We start from the raw sequence: 26,322 nt of genomic DNA, 5'->3' as shown, positions 1-26,322 counted from the left end.
ATAGGGGGAGATTTGATTGGGCTAGGATTAATTGGACTCCTATTTGTTCTGAGTAATTTTTTTTAACACTGAATAGTATGCTAGTGACCGAATGTTTGGAGTCAGTTTTTAATTATGAGTTAGGGGAAGGTTACTTTCTGTAATGTAGAACTGAAACGGTGGAGTGAGAATATTGCAAGTCTAAGAACCACATTTTGAGATATTTGATCTATGTATTTCATGTATCTGGACTCCAGAGCTAGTGTGTATTAAGTTTATTTGTTTCCTGTGTGACTCAAATACTCAGTGTACCTACTTTGACTCTGAAGACCAGATACAGAATCGTAGAATTTGAGATTATTTGAAGCTGGTTGACTTTGGACGATTGAGTTCAATTTCACTATGACAAGTTTTACAACAATCCCCCAAAGTAATGAGACTTTCACAAGAGAACCATTGATATATCAATAAAAAAGTTCGAAAAGAAAAAGTTCCAAGAAACCTGACCTAAAAGCATGAAATAAAATTCGCATTATTTCTATCATGACCTAATCTATCTATCTATTCTATCATGACCTATCACATCCTCTAACCCCTCTGGACCTGTTCTCGTTATCTCAACGCAAAATCATCGGCGGAAACGACCATACCGAGAAATGCTGATACGAAGACACGGAAATCAAACGTAAAACTTTACGTAACGAGAAGATTCGTCAAGCGGATGGGAAATGTCTTGCAAACAGGAGCTGCGAAACTCGCGTTGAAGTTAAGCAGACGTGCACCCTACAAGGAAATCGTCTGCAACGTCGTCAATTGCATAAGCGGCACTAAAGCTTCTAGGTTTCCTGCTCTGCACTTCAATGCAGCAAGCCAGCACACTTTAAGATCTTATCGCGGCAGCCCTGTTACCTCGTAGTGTCGTGGAACTTGAAGGAATGCCTCTCCTCGCTGTGAGTTTTAAACGGACAAACCAGTTCGTAGATTTTCGAATGTGCATCACTTATTTATCTGCAACAACGTTTGTCACTGATACTGTCTAGATTGCGTCGTCGCGATAAATCAAGGATGCGATCTTTTTAAACCTCAATGCTTGGGGAAACCTTTTGTAGTACACTGCACTCCGATAACGTTGTGAGAAGATAAACGAGGTTTAATTTCTGTGGTTGTAAAGCAAAACGTCCTATTTCAGGTTTCCAAAACATTCAAGTTAAGGCCTTAATTGAAATCTAGAATATTGAATTTATATTTGCAGAAAGAAGAAAGGGCATTAAATGAAATTTTTCATTTAAGCGTAAGGGTTCAAGAAGACACGTATTGAAGTTGAGAACTTTAAACCCCAATATCTTTAAAACAAAAACATGTGACTAATGATGCGAACACTGTTATCACGTCACGTGAAATCACGTTGAATATCATAGCAAATCTGTTTCATACTACAGGAAAATAGGTCTAAAACAAGGGAAAGCCTTGGTTCAAACTATGGCTTTGCTATAGTATATAACGTGTGTTCACGTGACGTGATGATAACATGTTTACATCTTTAGATTATTTTACTTTATGAGCTTACAGCAGAACTACAGACTTAAGAACCTTATATTGCAGCGCAGTAGACTAATCATCATATTTTTCAAGTCTTTTTCATACAAATTCCTCTCACAGTAAACTTTAGAATATTTGATACCGAGGGATGAAGTTTCCTTCATCGTAGAAGTTACAGACTAAATTTAGGAATTAACCTCCCACCACTTCAGATTTTTAATATCCCCGCAATTGACGACCACCACTAATCAAGCATCTCGAACAAAAGACCCTTCTTCCTTCTTCCATCCCACCCCAGAAGCTCTTTCGCTCCTATGCAGATGCAAGGGAAACTGCAAGGTCAGCAATTGCACCAGCGCCGACTGATGCCACTTGGGCTTTGATGTAAGAGGACAATTTCCACGAACCCGTGCCATCTCGGTCAGTTCGATAGTCTCGATGGCCAGTGAAAGGAAACCGCGGGGAGTTTCGAGAAGTCGTCTAGTCTCGAGCCGCCAGCTCCTTCGCGAACGAAACGAATCGCTAAGCGTTGGACCCGCCTTCTGATTCGACCGAAAAGCGTTCCTCCGTAACGAAGGCACCAGACGACTTCTTGTCTCGCCGTTTAACGTGTTCATTCGTAGAAAATATGCGAGCTGGACGACGAACGCGGCCTCGGATTTGGCACCGAGCTGCGACCCGTGATTTATGGTAATCTTCGTCCACGGGCAGAGGCGCTTCGACAAAGGTACAGTGTGGAGGATCCGGGGATTAATTGGACCGCGGCCCAACGAATGAGAGAGTTCGAGGATCTCGGGCGTTTCGAGTTGGTCGTCGAGAAAAATTGGGAATTGCATCGGGGAAACTGTATTCTGATCCCTGAATTGGGTTTGTTCCGGGGAAGTGTGCTATCGATCTAATTTATATGAGATCACAGGGCGGGGCTTAAAGCAAAGAACTTTAGTTGTTTCCAGTTGCATGAATTCAGGGAATAGTTCCAAGGGACTGTTTTTTGTGTCAGTTTTTAACCCTTTCGTGACTGAATAATCCTTTTTAAGTACCTTTTATTCTTTTTATATCTTCTATTTTTTTGTTAAGTAGACTTCCAACGTTATTCTAGGTGCAATAACGCGAAAAAGTGGGAAATAGATTTCCCGCTAGCCAGAAGAGAGCTAATAAATATCTTGATAAGATTTTTAAACGTTATTTTTAGAATAGAGCTACAAATTTTGCCTATTTATAATTTCTACTGGTGGACAAAAGGTGTCCTTTACAACGATATGGACTTAACAATATGAATCGACTATTTTTTTGGATAAATGCAAGATACAATACTAGGTAGAAGTTTACTAGGTACTGCGTAGCCGCGAATAAAGTATTATTATTATAACTAACTCTTTATTATCTCAAAACACAAAGAATCATTTTCGCAGCAAAGTTGCCCAGCGAGTCCGCAGCTTAACGAACCCCATGTCACCTAGAAACAAGATTCCTCACGGCTCTATTCCCCCGACACCTCTGCCTGTCATCCAGAAACATTCCCCCACAATTTCCAAAAGACGGCGTCGATTACCAATCGACCCAGAAACTCTCAGGCCCCATCGTTCCCGAGTTAGAACCATCGCTCCGCGTAGCCAGCGTCCAACGAAAAACGAGGAGTCTCGTTCCCCGATATCCAGCCGGCCAATCTAAGCGGCAGGTTCGAGCGAGATTCGGGTCCCGATCGTAAACCTCGTTTTAGATCGTTAAGAGGCATCCGCGTCGCGGCGGAGCCGGCTGATAGGAGAAGAAAACGAAAGAAAGGCGATCAATGGCCGTACGTACCGTTGCTGCTTCTGCAAACGCAGGGCTGCCTGGTCGATTTGTTCTCCAGTTTCACCGGCTGACCTTGACTCGGCAGAAAGGCCTCTCGCTTCTTGCCAGTGGCCTGGACAACCTGGTTGCCGCCGGTCTGCCCTCCCTGCATCACCATCGTGCTCGTCGTCGAGCTCGTCGGGCACGAGGAGGTGCCGTTCACGGTGACCGAGCATCCGGTAGTCGAACCTGTCGGCGACTGATACTCCTGCAGAAGCACTCCTGTCGTGGGCACCACGCTGCCCGTCGAATTCGGTGACGAGAAGCTGTTGATCGTCAACGTCGGCGCGTTGCCCGTCACCAGCGATAACTGTGGCGAGAAGGTGTTCTGGTGGAGCCCTCCTGTTGGCAGAATTTCATTTTCCTGGTGAATTTATCTTGGGCTTCGTAAAAACTAGGTAACTTGGGCAAAGCAAGAACGTTTGGTTTGGATTTTTTATTTGCCATTTTCGGGTTAATGATAATGCAGTAACATTGGCGGTCTGTGAGATTGTTAATAATTGTTGAGTAAGTTTCAATGGGTATAGTAGTTCATTTAAACCGCTTTATTTGATAGATTTTGTGCAATATTTAATAGTTTGATAGTTCTAATACTTCTGATTTTTATTCTGGCTCTTCTTGACAAAACATGAATCCTTGTATTGTATATATTGGAGGAAGATTTATGGGAAGTGATAAACAGAACATTGTCAAGTACGAAATAACTCGTAATGGGTTTCCAACTACAAGTTAATTTGTAATTGACAGCTAACATGTTAAAAGACTTTCGAGAAACTTAAATTGTCAAACATGACCACTACCCAAATACTTCCTTCCTGCTTTCAAAAAGCACAAAATTTGAATATTCGACAATTCTCAACATAATCATATTGAATAATACTGTCTTGGCTTAATAATTCAACAGTCAATTAAATTTATAATTCCAAAAGTTCATCGATTCTGTAATCCCTCATAATTCTGCGACACCTGGTATTAATTAGAATCCAATGATCCTCGCTAGTCAATAATTATAATGCACTAATCCGCAATTAATGATTCGCAGTAATCCAACAAAACATTTCGCCAACGTTGCGCATCAATAAATCAATAACGCGAGATGAAAAAGATCGACTCTAACGATCGACTTCAACATTCCTCGCGCGGCTCGATTAAGCGCAGAAAAACGTTCGAATCTCGAATCTCCTCGATCCTTCGTTTTACTTTCCGACATTGTAAGCTGCTTAACGAGTCCACGTGGAACTTCGACAGCGACTGGCGAGCGACAGATACACCTCTGAAAAGTACCAATCCGCGAGGACGTTGAATAACCCTGCGTCAACTTCTTTGCCGATCGAAAAGATTAGTCTCCGACGTTTGCGTCGAATTAGTCGAGGGCCGAATCGTGCTTGGCGATTAAACTCTTTCCGAACTTGTTGAATGCGTGACTTTAATTCGCCCATTTATTACGGGGACGCGATCGATAAAGTGAAACGAGAAAAGTTCCCAGACTACGGGATATCCGGGATCATATTCAGATTGATGCGTCGCGCGATGGGAATCGCCCAACGAAACTCTCGCAACTTTTCCTTTTTCTCTATGCCCCTTTCCATGCCTCTGATCTCTCGGTCTTGAGACCTTTTTTCTCGCGTCGCATTTGTGACGCTTGATTTGCGACAGCTTTGAAGGAACTCTAGATCCGTCTTCTACTTATGCAATTTCTGTTTAATGGAGTTTATGAACAGTGAATGATGGCTACTGAGTGGGGATAACTGGGGTGCTTTCGATGGATTCGTAAATATTTGCTTTGGAGAAAACTGACTAGTTGGAGCAACCTTTTTCATATCTATCTATTTATTTACACTCGTATGAAGCAATTTGTATACTGAAATTGAGTACAGTAGAACAGGAAGTTCTTAGTGTGTAATCAACTTTAAAGAATTGAACGCCCAAAGGTTCCTCTGTTTCAAAACTCGGTTTTAGTCTAATTAATCAAAGTACCTACTATCTACTGTACTTTAATTCTATTTTGAAGAACACATCTCTAATCAAGTAAAAACAAAAAGTACAAACACAGTTTTAACTTAAAACAGTAAAGCTAAATACAGTAGAATCTCATTTAACTGAACATCGAATATTCAAAATTTCCATTAGTTAAGATTGCACATATTGAATGCAATAACAATAAAAATACAGTACGACATCTATTAAGACTTAAATCATGAAGTAACACTAGCTTACTGAAGAAAATGAAACTAGCTATCAAAAAGATGTCTGATGTTTCAATCAACTGGTATTTCGGATAATTAAGGTGCTACTATATACTAAAATCATCAAATAATCCTATCACAATGTACTCACCATGGTGAAGATGATGAAGGCCAGTCAGATTGAGGGTGTGCTGCGTGTGCTGAGTATGCTGCGTGTGTTGTGCATGATGCAAACTACCAACGTTCACACCAACACCTTGAAGACTAAGCGCCTGCTGACCCGGAGGAGCCAAACTGGCCAAATTCTTAGCCAGCAGCTCGAGCTGTGTCACAGGCACAGGGCTGTATGGTGATCCAGGGGGTGGCGTGGGAGCACCCCACGTGTAGCCGCCCACCCCGACCCCAACCGCCGCGGAAAACACGCTCTCTGAAACTACAGAATCCGCCGATTAATCGATCTGCTGCTTCCCTAATCAGAGCAACAGGATTTCGTGGTTCTAATGAAATTTTCATCGAACTTCATGATATTTTCTATCACTACGTTCACAGGTTTCATTTAATTATGTTTTGCAGAGGGTGTTCTACTGCTTACTAGTCTCCTTGAGATTTTGATTACTACGCTGGGTTTGAAGAGAATTTTATTAGGGTGGGTCTACACTACGAAGTTATAATTTTGTTATACAACATGTAGTGTAGACCCTTAATGTTATACATGTTATATAACAAAGTTGTAACTTTGTAGGGTAGATCCATCGTAATAAAATTCTTTTCAAACCCAGCGTATAACAGCTATAACATTAAGGTGGGTCTATACTACATGTTGTATAACAAAATTATAACTTTGTAGTGTGGACCCACCTTTAGGGCAGGTAAATACAACTATTTTTATCATATAGATTTGTTTCTGACTTATTCCTCTTGGATAATGGGCTTTTTTCAACAATTCTTCAACATCTGTTACTCGAATAAACTTTTGTCCAATACTGGCTATAACAAGGTGCTCATCCTGCCACCTACAGAAGTTAACCTTTTTTAACTCATCGTCAGACTTTTCGACCGAATAGCTTTCCAAGAAGAAAAAGAAAATTCTATACGACATCCGTTTATGGGAAAAACGAAGGAATGCCCATCCAACAAGTAGAATGTTCTACAGCTTCGATTCAACTTTCGATCGTAAATCAACTATCGCATCTTCTCTTTGATCGACCGATTTCGCACCTCCACGCGTGCAAAGGCCTGTTTCTCTCGACTGACCACTAGGCCTAGCTCTTCTGGTCTATCGAACGCACGAAGTTGGTATGAATATTAAAGTGAGCGCGCGACGCGTGTCCCTCGTTGGGTTTATTGAAATTTATCGCATTAGTTGCTCGCCGTTTCCGATAAATATGCAATAAACGGCTGCCAGACGGATAAATGGAAAATCTATGCAAATTCATTTAAATCGGACGCGACACTCTCGCTGGCGGGGAAAAGGGAAGCAGGGAAAGAGGAACTAACAAGGGGAAACGCAACCGATTTTCTTTTTTTTGTCCTCACGTCAAACCCTCCCTTCGGCATTTCACTTTAATCCGCGAAACGAGACACTTTGGGACAAATCGTCGTGATTCGACGATTCGTGGACCCCCTTATTGTAATTTGATTAAATTATTTCGGCGATTTCTTCGTTGTTAAGGAGTTTCATGGTATAAGTTATGAGGTAGTTGTCCATGTAATTTACTGTTTAATTTAAGTAGGCTTTTAGCTAATTATTGGGTACAAACTAATGAACAGTATCTTTTTAAATTTATTTTTTACCAAATTTTAATACTAAGATCTCAATATTGTAGGTATTTTCTTTTTTTAAAACTCGATCCAATGAATAAATTCAGTATATGGTATTCTTTTACACGATAATAGAAATAATAGTAATTCTTATATACTGCAGAATAATAAGCAAAAATATTGGCAATTTCTCATACAGAAAGGGAAAGCTATCAAGTACAAGTAAAATATCCATTGAATCGCAATTTTTAAATTCTAATCAAGCCAATCTACATCGATTAGCAAATGTTCTACTTCACAAACAGAAAATTAGGATAGCTTTCAACATCGCACTCACCTGTTCGTTCTGCAGACAATCCGCAGCGTGAAAAAAACGAGATACAAGAATTGTTGATTAGTGATTTTATCCGAGTGATAAATTTACAGCAAGCGTTTTTTAGTCGATACGGGAGTCGAAAGTCGTTCGACTACCTGTTTCCAGGCAAGACGAAAAAAAGGCGATAGTTTATAACGTCCCCTATCGGACAGTAAAGATCGGAGTGAATGGAAGGAAATTTCAGGTTTGAATGGAACGGTGTGAACTTTTTCGTTATCTCATGCATGCTTTGCAACCAAGTGTTTGAAACTGAAGTATCTCTCTAATACTGTGATGATATAATATTTCTAGTGCACCTTTAACTTTAAAAAAAGGAATCCCAAAAATCCTTCAGAATTGTGCCTTTCAAATGCCAACTCTCCCTAATGGATGAATCCATCTAATGTTTCAACGATATAAATATTTCTAATGTATCTTTCAGTTAAAAAAAAAAAAGAATTCCAAAAGTTCTTCAGAGTTATGCCTTTCAAATACCAGCTCCCCCTAAGAGAAGTATTTCTCTCATTTTTCAACGATAACATATTTCTAGTGATCCTTTAAGTTTAAAAAACAAAGAAGAATCCTAAAAATCCTCCAGAATTCCGCCTTTCAAATACCAACTTTCCTTAAGGGAAATATCTCTCCAATTTTTCCACGATATTATATTTCTGGTGAACCTTTAAGTCTTAAGTTTCAAAAAAAAAAAGAATCCCAAAAATTCTGCAGAATTATGCCTTTCAAAGCAACTCTCCCTTAGGGCTCACAGCATACGAAGTGAGCCTCAAACGAGGTGCTCAGCAGTTATCAATGAAGACCACGAATTTTCAACCAGAAAGACGAATCGAAACGAGAGGCAAAGGAATGTTGGTGCGCGCGTGAACGACACGCGATGCGGGTAGTTCGTTCGCGTGGATTCGTACTGCGGCGGGGATAATTGAAATCTCGCCTGCGGCTCGAGATTCGATTTTAGACAAGGGCCACGGTGGTGTTAAGGAGGAACCGAGCTGAAGCATTTTTGGCCAATGTGATGCCTCGAGAGAATACGTCGACCGAGTACTTTATGTACGCACCTAAATCTCAAATATCAGAAAATTTTATATGAAATGGAGATAAAACAATAACCTGCATGTCCAACTTAACTATAATTTATAAACTCTTTTTATTTTCATATATATAACCAGATGTGGCATTGTTAAACTGAAAATATGTTATTTTCTTAATGTAAGAGTTTAAATGGAAAAGTGTTTATATTTTTTAAGAATAATATTTCCAGTTTAATAGTGCTACATTCTGTTATGTGTGGAGATAAAAGCAGGGGTAGAGTAATTAGTCGACATACAGTAAATAGCATTCTTACTATAGCTACTTAATCTAAAGTAGTAATAGTCTTTCTTTAAAGAATCATAACTTTTGACTAAGTACACTTTCATTAATATTGCTATGATATTCAAGAGTTCTGTAAGATAAGCTGGGGTTTCATATGTATTAGAAATAACATCGCACCCCAACGAATAAACTCTCAGAAGCCAAAAATATAAATTTCAAAAAAATCCAAAAGAATTTTAGCTCAATTGCTAAGAAAAACTTCTCCAAAATCAAAAATAATAGATCTATCCTACCATAAAAGATACCTCACAAAAATTGAGAATTCTATACTTCCCAAAGTTCTTCCAAGGGGTTGCGACATTAAAACAAAACCTTCCCAAAAATATTTTATTCAACTAATACCCAAAAGCTCAGCTCATCCTTCTTCCTCCACCCCCTCGTTTCCTCCTTTTCTCACGCGCACGGCGTTTAGGATTACACCTCGGACAATGAGGTCGTTAGGGGGCTAGCGAAGGAGGCAGAAAGTAGAAAGACGAGGCTGCCTCGCCACCCTCGCGTGTTCCTCGCCCGACCCCCTTCACCCTCCCCACCTCGAACCGCGTTCCAGCGCGAGTTTCGTCCTCTCCCCCTCGATGGTCGACGAACTGGCCAGGGGGATTCTATTTGGCTCGGGCGTTTTTTCCCTCGAACGCGCTCGCCCCCGAGCGGGCCCCTCATTCACCCGCTTTAATTGCATAATTGCGCCATTGTGCGCAGACGCGCGAAAGGGCCTCGTGAAAGGCCAGTTCGTCGGCGACGGGGGCACATCTCGAGAGGTGAGAAAAAATGCCCAGGGAGAGGGACTGTTCGTGCACGGCTGGACGAGTGCGCGCCAGGTAACGAGGCAGGAATTCGACGCGTTAGGCATCGCGACGCGGCTCGCATTCCCCGCGAGTCTAATTAGAAATGAAGGGGTTCGCTCGTAAATAACTTCCGCTACAGGTAGCAGCGTGAATCTGTAATATCTGAAGCCAGAGGGGAAGGGCTCTGCGAAGACTTTTATCAGGGGTTCGATGAGGATGACGAATATTGCGCAAAGAGGGAGGAGCAGAGTTTTAAGAGAGAAATTGAAGGGCTCATAAGAAAAACGGATCTTGTTAAATTTTATGATTTTTTGAATGAGAACACATTTTAGTAGCTGGAATTCATGCAGCACAGGATGTCTTGGAGACGTCTATTTTATGTGCATTTCATGTCTGAATGTCTTATGATATAATTTGGACGTCTTGAATACATTCGACAGTACTCGTATTAAAGACTTACGAAATTTACGTCCATAAGACATCTTAGACACGTTATAAGTCTAAAAACAGTAATTGCAAATGTATGAAGAAATTTTCCAATTTTGTCGTCTCCAGCAGCCACACCCAGTCACAGTGAATTTGCTATAAATTAACGTCTAACAATGCCTAAAAAAGAAGCGCCAAAATAACAGAAACCCCACAAACAAAAAGTAACAAGCCCATCTAAAACAACTATGAAGAACCACCAACAAAACCTAACAACCCTCAACTCCGTACATAAAAAAAAGAAAAATCAATTCACAAGCAGGAGCCACAAACAACCACTTCACGAACCTCCAATCTGGCGCCTTTCATAATTGAATTACACTCCATAATTTTCCCTTAATTAATTTCGCTCTCTCTTTCTGCTTCCTCCACAAAAATTCCCATACTTCCTTCCGTCTAATAATCTCTGACCCTCCTACCCCTTCCACAGAGAAGGACGAACAGAAACGGAAGGAATCAACACGGTCAAGGGACAATTCCTTACGTTTCCACGATCAACAGCAAAGAGCATTTCCGTTGCCCTTAATTTCCCGCCCCCCAGCCCTCGAAATTTCCCATTATTCCATAAGCAGCTGCAGCAGGTGATGCGCAGCCTGCGTCGGACAATCATTATCGCCATGCGCGTATTATTTCATTTAGATTGCATCTCTCGGGGCGGAATTATTGCCACGCACGTGCTTCGAGAGCCAGTCGGGTTATAAAGCAGTTTCGAACTTCTTTTCCCCGAGTTCGACGTATCGGGACTCTTTGCGTCGCGGCTGGAACAGCTGGCACCTCGATCTCGCTGAATTTATCCTTCCGGAAAGCCTCCTTAGCTTTGGACAGTTCGATTTTATTAAATGATTATCGATTGTCCACTGAAGTATCGTTTAATCATTTACGCGACCCGAGGCATTAAATAGCCTCGATAAGAAAATAATGTGTCATTATGGTTTCTGAGAGAGGGGTTCGAAATGGTGTCAGAAAATTTGTCGGCATGTCCTGAAGAAGCATTAACGAGATCTTGACAAATGTGGGATTACCGAGTTTTTCTGGATGAAGTTGGTTTTTGTTGGGTTGTGGTAATGATGATTATTTTGCTGCACATGGTGCCCTTATGTGCTTTATGAACTACCTAAAAATTTGTGCTTTTAAAGGGATGTTAGGTATGAAACTATCGGAGGTTGTTTCGATTATCTCTGTAAATAGGATTTTGAAAAATAATTTTCATTCGCATGATCTCATTATTTATTGTAACATCACTGACGAACTTATAGACAATAGAGGAATTGGTCATTTTCACCAGAAGAATAGGTCATTTTTGCATTACTAGTTAGGTATTTTATTTCTGTTTTATCAAACACGAAAATAGAATAAAGTACGACAATCATTTGAAAAAATAATCACTGTAAGCCTAAACGATTGAATACTCTATAAATGGTTTCTAGAGCTTAGTACGAAGATGTATAAAAAGGTATGTATCTCTCCATCTGTTTAAGAAATTAAAAATTCAGTTAGTCTATAGCTAAAGATAGTAAGAAGGTCGAAAACATTATAAGCAATCTAATATTGTATAGTATCCTACACATGTAGGCATTCTAAATGCAATCGAAGTACTTTTATAGAATAGAAGTTTATTTATAGAGTACTTGAATTATTTTTCATATTACTCAATGAACAGACACTTTAAAAATTCCCTGCAGTTTTAAAAGTACATTAAATATTTAATTGAAAAAATGTTTATCCATTATTCGTATGTGTTTCTATCACTGTTAAAAAAATTTTCGGAGAAAATGCTTCCATAACATAGAGTTAAATTTCCAAAAATACAGTACATTTTTAACACATCAAGGTCGTGTAACCCTTTAATTAAAAATTAACTACCTATATTAAAAGCGTCTCACAATTAACTCCAAAATAAACTCACGATTATTATGATGTATCTACTAACAGCAAACGACGAGGAAATTAATTCACATTTTCTACGTGTCCAAATCTGTCTGAAAATGAGTTACCATTCTTCAGACTGATGGGAGTCATGAAAAATGTATACAAAACTCTAAAGAGCTGGTACAAATGTATACCAAGCACAGTGAGCTAACGTTCAGCGTTAACATAACGCGGAAATCGTGACATAAAGAAGTCGATGAGCTCGCATAATGCAAATACGAGAATTTTGCAGAGACGACGAGATTGCTGCGGGCAGAGACAAATAGAAATTCTTAGAGCCTGAAAAGCTGTCCCAAGCAGAAACCAGCAAGGAAACAAATGCGGCTGACGGAGAAAAATGTTTAATACGACGCTCGTAAGTATTGTAGAAACATGGAGACAAATCGAACGAATTCAAGTCTCCATAACTACACATTGTACTAACAGATTACAATAAAATTAATAATAAATGAAAATAATAGAATCTGAGAAAATCAAATTTTAATATGAATGAAATTTCAAATCCAGAAATAATCTAAGCATGGACTAATATAATGTTTAATTAAAAGGCTAAATTTATGAAGTCATTTAAATAATTAATTTCTTAAGTGATTACTCCATCTCTATTAATAACCTTTTTATATCTTCTATAGAAGAAAATGAAACGTAAGCACAGTAGTTAGATAACAGTAAGGAATTCCTAAACAAGGAAAATTGTTATTAACCTTTTCCACTCTAGCTATTTTAATTACAAATTATAACAGATAACTCTAGTTACGAATAAAACTGAGTTTAAGTAAACTTTAATACTTAGTATATAAAAATAAAGATCATTAAAAAATATTCATCCCTGGCAACTAATCTAAGTTTTACTCCTAGTCTTATGTATTATAAACAAAGTTTACTCTACCCTAATTCACATATAAATAATGGAAATTCTTGTTTTAAAGCGAAATTAAATTAAATCAAATTAATAATACATTACATGCTCCAAAATTTCGACCAGTGGCTCCAAGTTGTAGAGATGAACACAAGCAACATCCACACAAATACACAAACACGCACATAGAACACGTCACACTCGACAGTAGCGAAAGCACCGAACCGTTCGCGACAAGGGCACAAATTCGACTGATCGTTCCCAATGAACAAAGTGTCGGCGACTCGAGCCGATGGTTACCGTAAATGACCGATTTTCAGCGACATCACATGAACAAGTGTTTATGAAAACAAGACAGTGGTAAGGTGATAGCAACGCAGGTATTTCTGAGAAGTTCACGATGAACAACAGTTCCTAGGAACGAACAAGTAGAAAAAGAGGGAAAAATAAATGACAACATACAAACTCCACTGTGGAAGTAGAATTTAATTGGAAGAACTTCTAAATAAACTGTCTCTTTGAAAGCAATTTTTAATGTAATAATTTTCAATTGTTTGTACTATGGAAAAAGGAACTTTTTCATTGATCTAAAGTGTTATATCGTGAGACATTTTTAGGTTTTCATTCTATATATCACTACTGGGTACATTGATTGAGAATTGATGCAATTGATTTTGATTACTCCCACCATGCTAAAGGAGGTTTCGGTTATTATCGTGGGACATCACGTTTGAGAGGGTATTTTTAAATTTCTTTCGCTAGCATCAAATATCTATTAAGTAAAAATTAATGAAATTTTTATGCAAATTATATACGAATCGAATATTAGATACCTGTTGGACTAAATAGTCTGTATTTGAAATGTGCCGAGATGGCTCAATAGAAAAGCAAATGACTCGAAGAGTACCAGTCGTCACTTGCAGTAATAGTTATTTCACTGCAGCACTATTTCCTGCTTATTTATGAATGAAGTAAATCAGATAAACGATGCATAGTATTGTGTAATCCTAGTGACGATGTTATGTAACAATTACATAAACTTTTACATAATAATATCACGCGTATATACGCCGGTGATTATGAAAGTGGTATAAGTCCAAAATTGGAAAAAACTTAATTTATTAATTGAATCGCATGAAAATGAACCACATCACAAAAAAGGGAAACATAAATTTTAGAAAACATTTTCGATTCACATCATTATCATAATTACCAGTACATATTACCCACGAGAAGAATAAAAATCTATCTCAAATTTTTGTATATAAATATTTAACACTTTCCTAATTGTCTAAATTATACTGCATAAATACTACACTATAACCAGTAACTATCATTACATATCTTCAGGGCTAGGTAATATAAATTTAAACACTATACCTATATACTGATATTTCTATGAAGCACATATAGAAATAATCCACCATCTCGACAGAATCAAACTATTTTACGACTTCCACAATCCCCCAAATTTGGGATTCTTATTAAACAGTACACATAGAAATAATACACCATCTCGATAAAATAAAACTAATTTACAACCAATTGAAAGACTCAACCCAGAAAGTTAAGTTAAAAAATATAAGCGTCGAAACCCTTCGTTGATGTAGTCCCTGTATAGAAACTTGAGCGTATCGAAAGAATTGAACTAAAAATAAAACGTGTGCAAGTTGAATCGAGACGGGGAGAAGATGGGGCAGCGAGTGGGAGACTGGGAGGGAGTAGAATAAAGTAGAAATCGTTGTAAACTTACCCTTGTGTGTTGTCGCGTGATAAGCTCGTGCTGGTGTAGGTGGCCCGGGGGTGGCGGGAGTGGCCGCGACGTAACTGCCCCCGCCACCCCCAGGGAATAAAGAGTACAGCCCGTAACGGCTCACACCTGTAACATCATTAGAGTAAAAGATTTACTTTTTGTTTAAGGTTCGTACGTTTAAAGTCATCGACTCTGAAAGCGATGCTCGTGTATTTCGATAGTGGATGACACGAAAGCAATGTACAGAGTGTAACAAGTACACGTTGAAATATTGTAAGTCTATGGGGTGGTGAAGTAGCTCAAATGGAACACCAAAGGTCCTATGGTATAATGTCTGATCTACCTTCATTTTGCAAGAATAATGCCATAAAGTTCACATACTTATATATTAAACCATCTGAGGACTCTTTGATTTTACATGAAGAGTGGAAATAGAACAAATTTTTAATATTAACTTTGAGGCGTTATTATTGCAACATGGAGGCAGATTGGACGCTATATGTCATAGAATATTTTGTGTCCCACTTCAGCTCCCCTACCACCTATTACAATATTTCAACCACTACTTGTTACATTTTGTATAAGTATTTTTAACCACGTTTGGGATACAGAACTTTTGTCGATACTTTTTAATTAAAGTTTGTAACTAAACTTCAAGTCAATACGTATTGTTGCATACGATATTTTGAGGGTTGAATGAAATTGAATAACTGTTACTAAAGACAAACGATTGAAAATAAATAGCTATCTGGATATTCTTTTCTGACACTGTTAAAAAAAGCCAATATACAATATAAAATTTTAATACAGTTTGACTAGAATAAAAATATTTCATAAGAAATTAACTTCCCCCGGGAAAATTAAATTTAACGAAATTAGAAAGAGTGAGTTTTAGTAAAAAAAATTAATTTTTACAGAAAGTACAATAATGTCGCGTATCGTGACACTGAATATTAAATTTGTAAGAAAAAAAAAGAAATTCCACTGTTTGCCGAAACCCGGGATTGAACCGGGGACATTTAGATCTTCAGTCTAACGCTCTCCCAACTGAGCTATTTCGGCTCTTGAAGAAGGGTGTACTATATGCTAGATTTCTGGAACGTCTTTACTTAAAAAAACGTAAATACAAAACATTATTTTTGTCGAAATCCGAAATTGAAGCAGGGACATTTAGATCTCTAGTCTAAGGCTCTCCTAATTGAGCTATTTTGGCTCACAAGAGACACTGCAATGCAGTTGCAATTCACGTTACACCCTTCAATCCATGTAAATTATCCCCCTTTCCTTTGCTTAATGACTATAATAGTCAACGATTTTAATAGCTAAATATTATGTGATATTTATAAGATAAGAAATAATTTGAAAATTCAAAGCTGTTCTTAGAATAATTGCGGAATACAAATCAAGTTTTGAATAATTATAGTAATTCAATTTTGATTTTACGCACCTAATTATTTATTCGTAATTATCAATTGAAAAAGCTTTAGAATATTTGCAAATCTAAAATCTCCATATTACAGAATAATAGAGGATTGCAGCATCTTTAGTGGCATTTCTTGGATTATAATTTTCAAAAATGCTTTTTATAAAAATTTCTCTCTTGATTCTCGTATGAAAATATGAATTCATGTAAACTTGATAAATGTGGACATGTAACAAATTTTATAGAACGAAAAATTTACGACGTAACACGCTCGCTGAATAATGATTCATATCTCGTGTAACGATTTTCATGATTTCCATAATTTTCATGAAAGCTACCTATTTGCAATTTGCGACATAAATATATCTGAATCTTCAAATTTTAATAAGTAGAGATATGCAGCCTGCCATTTTAGAGTTGCTTTTTAAATTTAAATTATTGATACAGATTATCGTTGATCTTATTCATTACCTTTTAACATCCTTTCAGAAATATCTTACATCCAACTAATCTGTGTAATATACTAATACATTATATTTACTGTAAATACTTAAGCTTTCTTAAAAACGATCAGATTCACTGTGACGAAAGCCTATCTCATAGATAAGGCTTTCTACTATCGTACAAAAACTTCCATATTTGAATGGACGATAGGAGAGCACTGCTGCTGATAAAGCCGTAGTATAATTTTTGCGATATTTTTGATCAAACACGGTCTATCTTTCACTACTTTATCATCCGCTGGCGATAAAGACACCATGATCAAAACTTTTTCAAGCTTAAAACTTTTCTATTGTACTCTGCAGCTTTTTCTCCACATAAATTCGATTTGAAAAAATAATGAAATACAATAATGGAATATCCAAATATAACGAAATAATCTGAAGAGAAATCCCTTGGTCATTCGAATAAAGTCTCAATTATTTCAAAATAACATCGATAACCATGTAACACAATATATTATTTAAATAATCATTTTTGCCCGTTTTATTTGAACAAAACTCAAGCCTGCCTTAACCACTTCCCTAAACACAAGTTATGAAGTTCGCAAAGAGGTAAATCAGTATCCATTAACTGCCAAATATTGAGGTTGCCCATTACTTCAGGAAGAAAGTTCTCTCGTAAATCAATTTCAAAGGTGTTCCATTGTAAACACCTCCGCGAGGGCATTATAAATCACTGCCACGTATAACAGAAACCCGTATCGCTGGACTAGTTGTACAGCTAAACATTTTCAAGTTGTAATTTGCATTTTTATGACACGCACAGCAGGAAGCTTCTATGCATATATTTATTTACTTTACACGTATTACGAGTTTGTTGCATGCTTAAACGTTTTCTTTAGAGCATGAAAAATTTACCTTGATTGTGAGCCGGCGCAGGGGTGGCAGCCAAGGGTGGTATGCCCTGAGACTGTTGACTCGGTACAGGATTGGTTTGCGCAGGTGCTAGGGGCCATAGGGTTGCTGCCGCGGCGGGGCCAGACGTCGGTTGGGCCCGGGTACCCGTATCGCCCACGGGACGGTCCCCAGTCCCACTTTGGGCCACGGGAGGGACCAACATCGAACCTCCCCCTCCCGAGGCTGAAACCGAAAGAAACGGAAAGATATCGGTTAGATTGTTTCGCAATTTTTACAGTCTACTAAATGCCATAGAAAGGTTCATAGTACATATGAATAAGGAAGATATGAATAAAAGTACATTCTAAGTATATGTTTTTAACCCTTATACTGAGATAGCATCACTTAAAGGGCAAATATAAATACTTCATCAATAGAGAATCACGAAAATCTAGGAATTGGGAAAAACTTCAGAAACTGAAATCTATAGAATTGAATAAAATTTGAAGGTTACAGATTTGAGAGTTTAAAAATTAGAAAATTTCAATATTTGAGTATTTAAAAGTTGTATACTTGACAATTTTAAATATTTGAAGATTTAAAAACTTTGAAATTTGAAAATTTAAAAATTTTAAATATTCGAAAATTTAAGAACTCAGACATTTTCAAATTTCAAAATTCGAGTATTTAAAAGTTCTACACTTGAAAATTTGAAATATTTGAAAATTTCAAATTTAAATACGCCTTATTTCGTCATTCATCTACTGTCCCCTCTTCCCCTATTCTTCAACCCCTAAACTTTTTCATCAGTCTTAAATATCTTTCTATCAGTATTCTTCTTCACACGAGAGACATTTCCTACTTCCTATTTCTTTTTATTGTGCAAGTTTATCTTGCTCCTATGCGTTACATTCCCTCCCTCGCCATCTCCCGTCGACCTTATTTTGTCCAGCCAAACGTGACTGCCAAATTTCCCCTCACCCTCGTCCCCTCGAAACGCTGTCGCTCCCTTAATGCTACGGGCACAAGTGTGCAGGGAGATTAACAATGAAAAGTTGATTCTGATCGACGGATACAAGCATCTGCTACCCCTCGATCCCTTCGATTCATCGATTAGAAAAATGATGAACGGAGAATCGCATCCCTCGTTATTAATACGGCAAAATAGCCGATTCAAAGGGGAAGAAATGCACGGGGCTCACTACTTCCCATTATTGCAGATTTTCCCTGCAGTTCGAGCAATTCCATTACTATGATCCTTCATTGATGGGAAAGAGAGAATGTTTAATTCGAAATAAATGATGTAAATATAATAGATGATAGGACGATGTGAATTAGGTTGAGTATAGATGATAGATAGGATTCTTTATATTTCCGTAATGTTTGTGAAAGCTGAGAACTTGTAATAAGGTTTGTTGAGAAAATTAACTCTGATTAATTTTCTCTACTCAATTCGATGAATAAATAGCAGTATAAAAGTAAAATTCTGTTTTTTCTATATTCAATATACAAAAAGACAAGCACACATCGCACATGTGTTACAAAAATGACATAACTCAAAAAAGCATATTTTTGAGGGGTAGCAAAAAACTTTTTAGTGGCTTAAGAAAAAATTATTTATTAAATTCATAATATTAATATAAAGAGTAGTTTTACTTAATGAAAGTTATCTAACTTGAATAATTAGTCTAAAAAATAGTTATCTGTTACTTGCATTAAATGATTTTCTTGTTATTACTTAGATAATCTGTAATTTTCAGTTCAAGAGTGAATTTAAAAAAAGAAATCAATAAGATCTTTAGCTAGTAAACTTTTTCTAACAAATAGAAGTGCATTTATCAAACCTGCAAATCACATTTTTTAAGTTGTCACTTTCGAAGTACATGCGCGACATATTTAAGCAGCCTCACTTCCCAAAATTCATAAACAAAGAAAAGCACCCTCAAGCCGAGGCAATCTAAAAACTGCCCAAACCCCAGAAAACAAGTAAAAAGGGTAACAAGAACAAACAAAAATTCAGCCACCTTGTCTCCGTGGCTCGTTTCCACAGGAACGAAAACAGGGGCAGAGAGAAAATGGTAAACGGAAGAGGAAGAAGAAAATACGCCATGTGACGTAGGAAACTGGAGGAGCGACAGAAACGCGCGAACCAACAGGACATGTCCACGCGCAAAGATGGAGAGAGAGGACGATAGACAGAGATCGGGGTAGAATATAGAGCGTTTTCAATGAGGCGAACGAAGCAAGAGCGTCCCATTTCCTAGCGGGGCTGAGTCACTAAAGGGATGGCCACGTAGGGGTTCAGAAGCAGTGGCAACGGAGGAGGGGTAGCAACAGGTCGGCAAACATAATGTAGCCTCTTAGGTGCACACGCTTACACGGACACACGTGTAAACAGAGAACACAGGCGTACGTGGTGACGTCGAATGTGCTGATTTTTCAGTCGATGCTCGCAGAGATGAGCGACTTCGAATAATTTTGTAATAAATTGAAAGAGGTGTAAAATACTGAATACCATTATTTAAGACATAGATCGGTTCACGAATAATCTGGAATTATATAAAGTGTACCAAAAATTGTGGTAGATATAAACTGAAAGGGGAAGTTTGCACGTGCAAAAGTGAGAAACATTGGGGGTGGTAGTAACATATAGAATATTTATCTCAAAATATATACTAGACACTAATATAAATTTCGATTATATGATGTAAATAATAAAAAAGTAAACGATTAAATAAAAAAAAGAAATATGTAAGTCGAAAATATAAAATGACTCGCGATGACTTCACATCTATGCATGCCCTTCATATAAGGGTTGCAAGAAAATGTCGTCCATCTTTTCCTTTAAAGAAATTCGTTAATGACAGGACACTAATATAATGACCGAAGCTATTGGCGAATTTGCGTTCATGTCGCGAAGACGTGTAATCTTTTCGAGCATCGTGCCCTCGCAGGAATGGTGCATAATTCGGGGTTGCGTAATCGTTGAGATGATCGTAAATTTAAGAAAACGCCGAATTATATGCATTAGGAACATCGCGGTTATACATATAAAGTGTACTCAAGCGATCGATTAATTTTTGGCCGCTTGCACGGTTTAATAACTTTTATAGACAAATTTTCTTGGTAAATTTTTATGGAACTTCGATATAATGGCAGGGTGATTCTTCGGGTGGTGGTTTTATAAACTTGTCATCGATCGACTTTTTTTAGAGTCGTCGAAAGTAGCCCTGTCATTAGGATGATTCTGTTCGATCCCATTCTTTTTAATATCGTTTTACGTTCTTCTGCGAGTAGGATCACAGTATTTATGCTAATTCAACTTCTTCTCTTACAAGTTTAGATTAAAACTGGACATTCTGTATCCTCTAGCACGGTACAAAATAAAGTACACTTAACACTTAGGTATAATAAAATTCATGAATGGCTTCCAGAATTTCTTCCTAATATTTCTCTTAATCAAGCGTCACGTCTGACGCTCAGCCTTTGAGTTAAGAATAAGATATAAGTACTTCAAGATAAATTTCATATTTCGTGCACCGAAAATTATCCTGTAAAACATGTCTTTGGTACTGTGCACGTCTGATGGTTGGGACGGTACCTAAAATCTACCTTTGTCGTCGCTACAGGCACTGATTAGTAAATCTGACCAATTTGTCGAAGTAATGAGAATCGTTTGGCCCGACTCTATGATTCTAGCCACGTATCTGACTTTATTCGACTACGATCAAGTAAATAAGCATTCCTCCTATCTGCCAACTTACGAGCGGCATACAGCACCGATATTCAATTATTATAATACATTCTGTCACGCAACGTTACTCCTCTCGATCCATCTTTTCACGTGTACCTTGACAATTTTATTATAGAACCGACGATTGACAGCTCTTCGACGGCGACGGTTATTATTATCATCCAGTTTAACATCTCTGCGTGTACGCGCGCACTCGCAATCGGCTCACGCACAAGACCTTTCGGGACACGCGACGCTCTACCTTCCAGCTGAAGTTCTCGCTCCAAATTAGGCCCATTATCGTGTAATGATTTCCTTCGCGATTTCGAGGACCTCAGGCTGTCATATGTCTACTGACTAATTTCGAGATAAGAGACATAGCAGTTTCAACTTTTCTTCATTTTCACACTTTCTTCATTTTGTTATAATTCAGTAGCTTAATGTACTTTTTCCTTTGCACTTCGCTTTAAGTATTTGAAAGAACTCGAACTATTTAATGTATAGGTTAAAAAGACAGGTTTTTCTAGCGCTAATTTTTCTGGAGGATAGACGTGAAAATGCCTGTCTATTACATGGGGAATGAGAAAATGAAAATGCCCTGGATTAAACGTAAATATATTAATAATTATCTGGTGCCCAAGGGGACTTTCAAAGTTGTAAAAACTAAAGAAATAGTGGTAGTTAAAAGAAAAATTCAGTTATTTCAGAATTCTTTCTTTCTATTTATACTTATAATGAGCAATCATTTGGGAAAAAAGCCTTCGTTGGTAAATGAAGAATCGATACGATAGGTGTAGGTCTCTGCACAAGGGTGTATGTTACATTTCATAAATTTGATAGGAGAAGAGAAGAACAAGTCATTATTCATTTTACGCAGGTGAAAGAACAGCTGTGTTATATACGTCCTTTTTCAATTCTAAGAAATAAAATACGAAGGAAGATGCAACAAGTTACAAGTCACTCACAATCAGTGAGTTTGGTCACGTACGCCCTTGTTCCGTTTTTTCATCACTGTACGCTCTATACTATAATGCATTTCCTGACCTATAGCAGTGTCCCTTGAAAACGTTGCCAACCCCTATTACTTACATCATACTGACCACAACTCCATAATAAAACGAATTTCGAAAGTTCGTAACATACGTCCTTATTCCAGACACCTCTTCAATTTTCCCTATAAAATAAATTTCCCGACCATAAATTAAAAATACATAACCATCTATTCCACCAAACAGAACAATGAATTTCCCCATTACAGAAAGGTCAAAATTATCGCTCTATTCTACAGAATGAAACATTCTCCAAACCTGAGCTTCCTCGCGAAACTTTCCCAAACTCCTCCAGTTTCTCTTGAAGAAATTCTTCATTAGCAGAAACTTCGTAGACAAAATTACAGACATCAAAGTCCACAAGTTACACACGCGCGCGGTAGGGTGAGACTCCGAGGTCACGCTCTTCTGGAAATCTTGTTACCCACCTTTCTAAACTATCCACAAATCTGACATGACCCGAGCAAGGTTTGCGTACGAGCAGCCTTTCCAAAATTCGGCACCCAACTGCGCAGGATAATTAAAGGTCCCCGCGAGTCGGGGTCGAGGCGGGCCCGATCCTGTAATTTGCTCCGCAACCAGGAAGAAGGGGGAGGCAAGAAAAGTCGAAGGCGTCAGATTTTTACGAGCACCTGTTCTCCATTTTCCAGCCGTGAAGGGGCCAGGATCCGCGTCGTCAGGTAGTCACGACTCGTTGCGGCCCTTCTCGTACCCTACCGACCTGAAAACCTGTTCCACTATCCCTCCCTCCTGCTGCGTGGCCCTTCGTCCCTCTTCTACTCCCTTCTGGAGGCAGGAGCGAGGGAAATTAAAAATTAGGCCGCTGTCGGGACCCTACGAGCTTTTTATAGCCTACTCACAGTTTCGTTGGAACACTGGCTTTTAAATATTGAAGACTACTTCTCACATTTGGAGACCATATTGCTTCTTTTGGGATTTTTGAAGGGAATGTGTAATTTTTGGGTCGACTCAAGATTTCTGCTTTATCTTGTAAGTTCTATATACTGTTCACGTCCCGTGAGAAGTTTCTTGGAACGCATTGGGGCCAATGCTTTGCAGGAACAGTATCTACTTTTAAGTTCGTCCAATTTGACCCATTTTATCAACAGTATAGGTACAAGTAGTATTCTATTAAAAACTAGTTTTATTTCATCTGCAATATTGGTATCAGTGCTGGATAAAATTTATAGGAAAAAGTATATCAAATACTGTTTTAAGTAATTGTCATTCTATAGTTTAAATAAAATACTACCGTATTTGAAATACTATGTTAAAAACCATTTTCCACAAATGAAATATTTTTTTTTAAAAGTACACATACGATCTAAAATGAAATAGACTATTTACTATTTGGAATACTTTATCTAGGTCTGATTGGTGTCTATATCCACTAGATCTTCTTAAGTACCACTTTCTGCTACCTGAACATTCGATAATTAACCCATATTTCACGTGATAATCAAACCATAAAACAAATATGTACTATTATTAAGCTACGTTTATATAGCTAGGCATATACTAGGCCTAGGCCTTGATTGACAATTTTTGGTCAATCAAAAAAATCCTTCCACCAAAAATAGACGAATGAACTACTTCCAATTGAGCAATCAGAAATCACTTGATCTTGATTGAAACTGTATTTACACGAACAACTTCAACCCACCTCAGGTTAATCAATTCGGTTGCCCGACGAAAAGTAGCCTAACGTAAACGCAGCTTTACTTTCATTCCAATTTCAAATATCGTCAAACCTTTAATGATCTCAAACAGTCATAGTTTCAAGACGACTATTATCTCTAGACCACCTCGACCCGTAACTCGCTAAAGCAAACTTGAACAATTGCTTCAATAAACTTCAAACTTCGCTCGCTGGCCAAGCCTGGCTAAACGACGAATTCCCACTTTCATGTTTCGCCTTTACAGATGAAACAATCTTTACCATCGAACCCACACAGTCGCTGGGCAAACATGTCCAAAGTGGCCCCGAGAGCGACCCAATATCGAGCCACAGTCCACTGAATAGAGCTCAAACTCGCCACCGCTCCGAGCGTTTAAGCCCACGGCGCGAGAAGAGGGAAACGCTGCGCTTCGTTCGTTTTTTTTTTTTTTACGATAGAACCACTTTCGTTTCGCGGTCGGTTCAAAGAGTCAGCGGGATCGAACAGCCCGCGCTCCTGGCTGACCTATATTCCCATTCGACGTTCCCTCGATTCGAGCGCGGCGACGTCCACTTGGCCTGGGTCGATAAAAATTTAACGAGACGCCCGCGAAAACGCCAGTCGGGCGGCAGGACTGCGTAAAAACGTCAACAGTCGCTTCTTTCTCCTTATCCGTGGTCCCTGACTTCCTGTGGCCCCTTTTGCTCGATTTGTGCTCGCTGGCCTCGCTTACGCAATCCTGTGCAACCCTATTCTCGAGCACGCGCCTCGTCCTCTGTGTGTGCCGATTACACACGTATACATGCGCGCGTGTACGTGCACGTATCGATTTTTAGTGTACCCGGACACGTTGCTGAAGCTTGGATTTCGGAGCGCGCTTTCGGGGGTTCTTTAAGGGGGAGGCCACCCCGAGGCATTGAAAAATAATGATTTGGAATATTTTTTAGTGGCAAACAGAAACACTGAATGAAAAGTTTGGTCTTTTTAAGAAGATTTACACAGTTTAACATTGTTGGAAACGCATGAAATATTTTTTTATTTATACTAACTGATATCAGTTGTCATTCTCATTGATGTTTGTAAATCTTATAATATTTGTAATAAGTTTGTAAACTTTGTAATACTTGTAAATATTCGTAAATCGTCTCAGTTAAAATTTGTAGCCAAAACTATATTATAGAATTTTACTTGGTGAGTTTATTATGTATATTGCAATTACATGAAAGTATCCAAATACTTATACACGGTATTATAGGTAAATGTAAGTTTCTGATTTACTTTTTAATAGTAAAGTGTTAGAGTCTAGCTAAAAATGTCATTGCCTTGTTTTGCAATGAAATAGTTCACACTATTTAGTCTGTAGTTTATTTTCGCCTATGCTCTGGTGGAGGGAAGTGTTTGATAATCTACAGGATAAATAGTGCAATTTATGTCAAAGTAAGAAATTTTGCATACACTTAGGTAAATACTTCCTAGGTGTAGCAAGATTCACCTGATTCAACGTAAGCCAATTTAATGTTATTAGCAAAATAAAATTTAATAATTTCATTGATTTCAAGAATTTCATTAATCACAACTACACAGTACTTGCTCGACATAGCTTTGTTATTACTTGCACTATAAATTGAAACTATTTAGAATAAATAAGTTTGATTTATAAGCCACATCAGTCAGAACTTTCTATAACACAAAAGGGTATACAATAAGCATGAGTTGACCTCGAAAACGTGACCAACAGTATAAATTCACCAATGAAACAAAGAATCTATATCGAAAAAACACTATAAATGAAGAACAAGAGCAGTACCCTGTTTCTTAATACTTGAATATTTAAAGAATTTAAAAATTTGAAAAATTTCTAAATTTTGAAATCTTTCACGTGGCTAAAGAACTCTTTCCCTCCATCAACCATCTCAGCACAGTCCAGACATCAAACCACCCTTGACTAAAAAATCACCTTCCGTCCAATCCTAATCTGTCCTCTGCTCGTCCCTCTGGAACGAACCCCCACAATTCTTCAAGCGAGCAGTTCCCACAAATAACAGTTCCAAGCAACCTTAACATAACTCCAGCTTTCAGCGAACCCCAGCAACAGTTCGCAGCGAACTCCGTTCCGTAAATCTCGGCGAACAACGTGAATCATCCGCGGTGTTCCTCGAAAGCTCATGCCTAATGTACGAAACGGTCGCGGAGAAAAGCGCGTCGGAAGTGTCCTCGCGACGTTCCCAGCGCGCGAACCTCGCGAAAGCGTCGGCGTGGCGCGCGCGCGTA

At 38.2% G+C, this 26,322-nt stretch overlaps 1 protein-coding gene and 1 non-coding gene across 2 annotated transcripts in view; both read right to left on the bottom strand.

The window, feature by feature from the left end:
* Wge (BAH domain and coiled-coil containing protein winged eye) overlaps positions 1–26,322 on the bottom strand; it is a 193,840-nt gene that overhangs the window by 40,124 nt on the left and 127,394 nt on the right. Inside the window, exons 2-6 of the mRNA XM_076392062.1 lie at positions 17,633–17,854; positions 14,849–14,974; positions 10,658–10,669; positions 5,689–5,970; positions 3,322–3,693 (exon numbers count right to left, since the gene is read on the bottom strand). Of these exons, the coding sequence (XP_076248177.1) occupies positions 3,322–3,693; positions 5,689–5,970; positions 10,658–10,669; positions 14,849–14,974; positions 17,633–17,834 (994 nt within the window). The 5' untranslated portion in view covers positions 17,835–17,854. The remainder of the gene's footprint in view (positions 1–3,321; positions 3,694–5,688; positions 5,971–10,657; positions 10,670–14,848; positions 14,975–17,632; positions 17,855–26,322) is intronic.
* Trnaf-gaa (transfer RNA phenylalanine (anticodon GAA)) lies at positions 15,838–15,910 on the bottom strand. Its single transcript has one exon. It is a non-coding gene; the product is annotated as a tRNA-Phe (tRNA).

Source organism: Calliopsis andreniformis, chromosome 2, assembly GCF_051401765.1.
Source record: "Calliopsis andreniformis isolate RMS-2024a chromosome 2, iyCalAndr_principal, whole genome shotgun sequence".
NCBI lineage: Eukaryota > Metazoa > Arthropoda > Insecta > Hymenoptera > Andrenidae > Calliopsis > Calliopsis andreniformis.
This window is presented reverse-complemented; position numbering and strand designations above follow the sequence as displayed.